The 7,063-nt window shown below is 33.6% G+C and overlaps 1 protein-coding gene across 1 annotated transcript; it reads right to left on the reverse strand.

The window, feature by feature from the left end:
* Window positions 1-1,276: 1,276 nt before the first annotated feature.
* LOC18055361 lies at window positions 1,277-4,046 on the reverse strand. Its single transcript, XM_024178434.1, has 4 exons — window positions 3,835-4,046; window positions 3,608-3,739; window positions 2,007-2,221; window positions 1,277-1,481 (listed from the first exon to the last, which is right to left on the reverse strand). Exons 1-3 carry the CDS (start codon window positions 4,013-4,015, stop codon window positions 2,187-2,189), a joined length of 348 nt encoding a protein of 115 aa, XP_024034202.1. The 5' UTR covers window positions 4,016-4,046; the 3' UTR covers window positions 1,277-1,481; window positions 2,007-2,186.
* Between the last annotated feature and the right edge of the window lie 3,017 nt (window positions 4,047-7,063).

Consider the following 7,063-nt stretch of genomic DNA (forward strand, 5'->3'; position numbering starts at 1 on the left):
ATACGGGAAAAAATTACTAGGTATTTTAGTGTGTAATAAGTGATATACCTGTCGTATACGCTTTGATTGCGATGTGAGAGGTTTCTGATTTTAGAATATACGTAGGTCTCAATTTTAAATACCGGAACCGAATCAAAACCAACGAGTGCAAAATTTCGCCAACTCGGAACCTGTTTTCGAGTATCAGCAGGTAAGGAAAGAACTTTTTTTTTTTTTTTTTAACAGTACCAACACATGATATGTAGGGATACCAATGAACAAATAGACTAATGGGTTCTTTCTTTGACGTGATAGTTACCATCGGTGAATCATGATCGATATTTTTCATGTTCTATAAATTCTGAAACATACTTCACTGATCGGGGCTCAAGCCATGTGAAGTCAGATGAGCCAGTGAATCAGAACCACGTGACGACATGAAACAACTTGCAAGGAATAACTTCAAAATTAGGAAAAGAAAGTTTAAATGGTGTGTCCCCCACTATAAACTTGGTGTTAAAGATTAACACGACTGAAACATGAAATTGGAGCATCACTGAAGTCAAATCTCGAAAAGACCACACAAAACGAAAGGAACAAAAGTCGAACTATTCAGTACGTCCTTTGATATATCCCATCTTCAGTTACATAAAATGTATCTTCAATCATAGCAACCCCCCATCGCGCCCTGGTCGTTAGCTGCAAAGAATAATAATGTTAACCATATTATATGACTCGTCGGATAAAACCAGCTCGTAAAGTTCTGACTCTTGTTAGCGGAACCGTTTAGGTGACACAAACGCTTGAGCTTTAATAGGTAAAAGCTCACTTCCATAAACAGTCGACTAAGCCCAATGATCAACTACAAATTTGCATGAGAAAAATCAAACCGAAAGCTTATATTGATCATACTATAACAAGCTCCCATATCATTATTAATAGTATGAACCCTGTGCTAATCTGCTAGACAGGGCTTAACGAATCTCTTAATAATCCAAGCACTATGAGAACCAATTACCCAAAATTCATCAACAAGCACCTCAATTATCTGCCACCGTTTACATTCTTCGCTTACTTCTAATCAAAGCAACCTCAGGCAAATGTTGACTTGTCAGAACAGAGTAAACCAAATTACGCGCCTGTAAATATGCAAATTCCGTGAGCGACCCGTTGGGACATCGTCTGGATTCAATATCAAGTTGAACGACAAATTGATTTCCCAATAAACCCGTTTTCATATTCTATATAGAATTGAGAACTCAAAACTTAATGGTTACAGTTAAAGACGTTTGAAATTTAAAATTATTACACACACAACAAACTTTTGAACTCGAAACCATAACAAGAATGTTAAAAATTCCTCATTACAGTATGAAAATTGTTCGGTGAAACTTTGCTTATATATATACACCCACTTCCTAACGATCACATAAGTCTGTGTGTTTAACACACCAATGATTTTCAGTCCACAAGGAGAGTGTCTAGCTGTGAGCCGAGCATCCCTGTCACACAACAAATCATTGATGCTTGGTCAATTTTGAAGATAATTATTCCACCAAAAAAATAAAAATAAATAAGCACCCCAAAACTCAAGATTTGGTTTAGCTCATATTTCTTCCAAAAGAAGAAACCTTTAATAGTCAAAGTTGCTTTTAACACAGGCACATTATTCTCTATGTGCACCATAAAATAAGGCATGAAACCAAATAACTTCATTCATACTCCAATATAAACTTTTAATTGGAAGAAAACAAGCATTACACACTGTATTTGGTATATAGATGTTGTTGCCATACCTAAGGAAATCAAATTTATCACAAAACTTGATCACCTATTATGCCATTATGCTCCATCCAAATATATTATCACACTAAAGCAAAATGGAGGCTGTACAAAAAGAATTTCTTTCAAAAAAGCTTCTTGAGGTTATCAAGTTTTCACCAAGATTATGGACATTTAACAGGAAGCGCGTAATGAAATCAGAAAGAAAAGGGCAGAACTAGCATTTTATAGTTGAAATTGCTTACCTGATACTGATGAGGAGCGGCAGTTTGAATAGATCATATTCTTTACCATTTCCCTCTGAGCTAAGGTTTGTGGACCTGGAATATTGCCATCGAAGAGTTTGTCCTCTGTCAGACTGTCACCACATTTGCTGACTGAATAATCGGTTTGTTGGTCTCCATAGTCACTGTTCTTTTTGAGATTTACATGCTGACCTTTTTGACAAACCGAATACATCCTGCAAAAAGAAAATGAAAATAAGTAGAAACAACAGCAAATAAAACAAAAATTAAAGTGACCAATACAGGCAAATTGGTGACAAAAGATGAAGCAACCACAACAAATTTTGTGACAGAACCATTTACAAGTTAGAATCGAGATATATGGCAGTAAATAGGAGGAAAAGATATATTTTGCGGCAATATTGTATCCATACATTGTCATTTCACTTATTCCAGGAGAGAAATCTATCTTAATATCTCAGTCGTCTTAGCCCATCTTGCTTTCTTGTTCAAGTTGATTGTTATCAGAAGAGGTCAGGACATCAGCAGTTATCTGAGCTCTGAGGGCAGGGCATCAAGCAATGATACTGAAAGATTTGAATATTCAACAGCTGGACAGCTATGTGCTTGACATCTTAGTTTCTGAGATGGAATGAGGAAGTGGAATTTTCCAACTAGGAAAAATTGTCTCCTCTTGGAAAACCTAGTATATTCCCCATGTTCTGTAATTTTATGTTTCCCTTTTATATTTTCCATTTACTCTAGGGAACTTGAGTATAAAAGGAGACGCAGACAAGTAAGCAAGGATCTAATCTTCTTCTACGTCAAACTGGTCGGCACCTCTTCATGCTCTTTATGCCTTTAAGCACGATGGCCATATTCAAATTGATTTTGACTGAACATCAGAACAGATGCATACTCCTAGTTAGGCCAGTCCTAGATTTGATAATTTTGTTCAACTTGTGCGCTTCCTGTGTAAAATCCTCACAGCTGGTTGCTAAAAACTTAAACCTCATTAATTATATACACGCCTTTAGTATAATCTGCATCTACCATCTTATTGCCTATAAATCTTACAAAATATCGGTGACATAACAACATGCCACAAGCAACATGATAGCACTTATTGTAAAGCACTTACACAGTTGCCTTATCATTTTCATCAATATCTACGCCCAGCATCCCAAAATACATCGATAGATGACAATCCTACTGAATTTTAGTAATATCATAGAGTAGCAGCTCAAGGTAAAGACCATTATTTTCTGGCTTTAAAGCTACACCAGACTCATCTCTGACACCTAATCATTTAGTTACCAAGACTAAACATTTCGATCTTCAAATATAATAATAACCAAAATATAAAGATCACCCCAAGGAAAATCATAGACCACATTACAGGAGCCAATTGAATGTTCATATAAAAGTTACATGCTTGTGATTCATGAACACACGGACTATTTCTAACAAATCTCAAATCCATTTCCCACTGCCTATAACTAATTGGTTTTCTTATAAACTAATGGATTTTAGTGTTACCACTAATAAGGTCATATTTTGCAATCAAAACATCAAGATCACTGTAATATTAGATATAGTTACTGCAGAATAACCATGCCTACCTTTACAGGAAGAAACCATTGGCTGAGAATCAAGCATAGATGCATACAAGTAGGAATCTGATTTCATATAATCCACAATCTCCTCTAGCAATTTCTTTTTATTTGCTTTAATGCGTTCTTTTAGTTCCAATCCTGAAAAAAAAAATCCAACTTAAAAAACGCGGGAAAAATTTAAGAAAAAGATGAAAAGGAAGTACTTGTAACTTTTAAGAAATGTTTTCTTGTACCCGTAGCAGACGAAAATTTGATCTTTTGATGAGAACGAGAATTAACCAGAGGAGCAAACATGTAAGAATCGTATTTGAGATAATCAACAACTTTCTTGAGCAATCTCCTCCTGTTTCTTTTGCTGGGTTTAAGCGGTTTGATCTTCTTCTTCATGCTTTGAACTCTCTGATTTTTTTCCATGTTTGGTTTTTGTTGTGTTTTTCGAAACAGAGAAAACGGTGGAAATGCTTCGCAAAGGCGTTCTTGGCTGGGGTTTGGCGGTTGGTATATTCTGGGTTTATGACACGTGTCGGGAAGACAACGACCAGGTGTTGCGTGTCATTCCTAGTCAGCTGAAAAAAGGAACGAATTTGAATGACCTTCCGTTGCAAAGTTTTTCAAGGCTCTTTCAAAGTTCAGCATGGATTGGGCTTACTGGCAGACCCAATTGAGGCCATTTGGGTTCAAGTTGGCCCATTTCATTTCTGTTTCTCTAATCTTCACACTTTCAAAACAAAGCTGGGAGAAGATTTAGGGTCCGTTCGGTAGCGTTTTTGGCACCATTGTTTTCATTTTCATTTTCAGGGTAAAGATATAATACATGTTTGGTGGGATGAATTTAAAAATATATTATAAATAAGAAATTCAAATTCACTTTTTATAACTAGTAAAGTAAAAACATGTTTAACATGTCCTCTACATTTACAAAACCAAACTCAAAAACAAGTTAAAAAATAATCCAAAAAATCTCTTCAGTTATCTCTTCAATTTTATCATTTACGAACGGCTCACAACAGTGCTCTCTCTCCCTCTTTATCTTTCCCGATTTACTCACAACGGTGCTCTCTCTCTCTCTCCCTCTCCCTCCTTATCTCTCATGATCTACTCATGACAACGCTCTCTTAGTCCTTATCTCTCCCGATCTACTCTTTCTCAATGTGCTCATGTGGGTGTTCGTACTTCATCTCCGTTGTTACTTCATCTCCACTACATAATGTCTACTATCTAATTTTTTAGAATTATTTTGTTTAAATCATATGCATTGTAATATGTCTTAATTATGGTGTAAAAGCAATAAAATGTAAAACTTTTTTTTTAATTTATGCTAATATTAAAACTTTATCATCATGTAATTTTTTAATTATTTTGTTTAAATTATTATGGTATATTTGTGTATGTATTTGTATTAGCTAAACAATTATTTTCTAACTATAAGTATGACGATGCTTACTAAAAAATATTTTTGAAAACGGTACTACCGAATATATATTCTCTATTTTTATCATTTTTAATTGTGTCTACCGAACACATATTACTATTTTTAATTTTAAAATACAAGATACAAAAAATTATATCAGATGCGCATATATTTAAATTCGAAATACAACAACTACAAAACATCATTTTTATTTTAAAAAAATATAAATTTAGCAACAATACCGAACAAGCTCTTAACGTTCGGTTTCTTATGAGTACAAATCTAAATTTAGGTAGAAATTGAACCTGATCTTTGGTCGTCTAGAAGTTACACATTATTTGATGGTACGCAAACATACTTTCGTGTTTTGTTTATTCATTCTTTCTAAGGTGGAGAGAAGAGCTTTTAAAGTGGCTACTCTTATTTGATATAAAGTTATTGTTTCAATTAAGATAATTACAATTACCTTATCATTTTGTCCGATATAAATTTAATTATCAAATCAATGCTATAGGGTCCATAGAACTAATGAACTATAATAAAAAAATTTATGATTTTTGGCACAGATAAGTTTGGTAGGACCAGGACTTGTGCTGAGATCAATGGTCAGCAATTGCCTTGAGCCCACGTAAGGAAATTGTTGACTATTGATCTGGTGCTCAGTACAAGCTCAGCTGAGCACCGAATCCGTTTCCAATTTGGTATACCGCCGTATACCTGCCCCACAAAATTTTTTCCTGTTGTTGCATGGTGACACATAGACATAAAATAATTAATTCATGTGTTTAATTTCTGTTGACAAAATATTTCAGCGAAATTCCTTAAAAATCTGTCTCATCGTTTTCTTTCAATCCCATTGGATTCTAGATAGCATTCAATGTCTAGATTGAATTATTGTGCGATATGGGATAAAACACATCAGCAAAAATTTCACTAGTACCAAGGAAATAATATAAGAATATAATTGTACGTACATATAGCTACAATAACTCGAATAAATTCTTTTTCCATTAAGGTTCACGTGGACTAATAAGATCATAAAATCGCAAATATGATTAAATTTAAGTCACAGCATAAAAAAAGAAAAAAAGAAACAAATTTGTATTCGTGAAGAGCAAGCGTCAATTACTTATCAATTTTAATTTTATTTTAGTGTATTTAAGAGTGAGGTGCTGTAATTTTTAAGCTGTAGCTACTGTAAAGTAAAAGATATAACTATGGAGTAGAAGATAGGAAAAAAAATATATTAAGCTGCCAAAATCTAACTATAAGTGTTACCAAACATTTTAGTAGCTGAGCTGCCACCTCACCACACTTCCAAACAGACTCTTTGTATCTGATTGATAATTAATGTGATGTTGAAATTATAAGTGGCCTCGTTAAAATCATGAACAATATTGGTAGTGTTTGTAAAAATGTTTCATCATTTTAGTTCGCTGGTAGAACTAGAACCAAACGGCCGTAGAATTATTAATTTATTTGCCTAGATTTTGTAATAAATTGTTCTATTTTTTTTTTTTTCAATTGATCTTAAGAACCTGACAAGTGACAAGTGACAACTGGATTTAATTATTGGTAGTTAAGAGTTATGGTCGGTGGTATCCCAACTAGAAACAATGTTTTACTGTCCAAAGTGATAAGTGTTTGATTAATGCAACGGATGTTAAGGTGATAGTATTTTAATTGTACAAGTAATAAATTTAATGTTGGGGGGTCCTTGTCGGTTCCAGGCACTTTCCAATTGCACAACTGACCTGCCATGATTTTACCTTCTAATATAGCATTTGTAAATAGTTTTACTATATTTTTATTCTTTCGTATAATAATTTCAAATCTACAAGCACTTGCACAACATTATTTGAACTTATATATTAATTTTAATTTTTCTAATTATGTTTATTTTAGGATTAGGCTATAATTATGTACATTTAAACCATCGGTAAGGCTCATGAAATTAAAAAAAAGAAAAAAATATGTTATTGTTTAAAGTTTTATCTAAAATAAACAGGCGAACATTGCAACTAAGAAAATATCTCAAGTATAGCAGTTTG

Source organism: Citrus clementina, unplaced genomic scaffold (genome assembly GCF_000493195.1).
Source record: "Citrus clementina cultivar Clemenules unplaced genomic scaffold, Citrus_clementina_v1.0 scaffold_1, whole genome shotgun sequence".
NCBI lineage: Eukaryota > Viridiplantae > Streptophyta > Magnoliopsida > Sapindales > Rutaceae > Citrus > Citrus x clementina.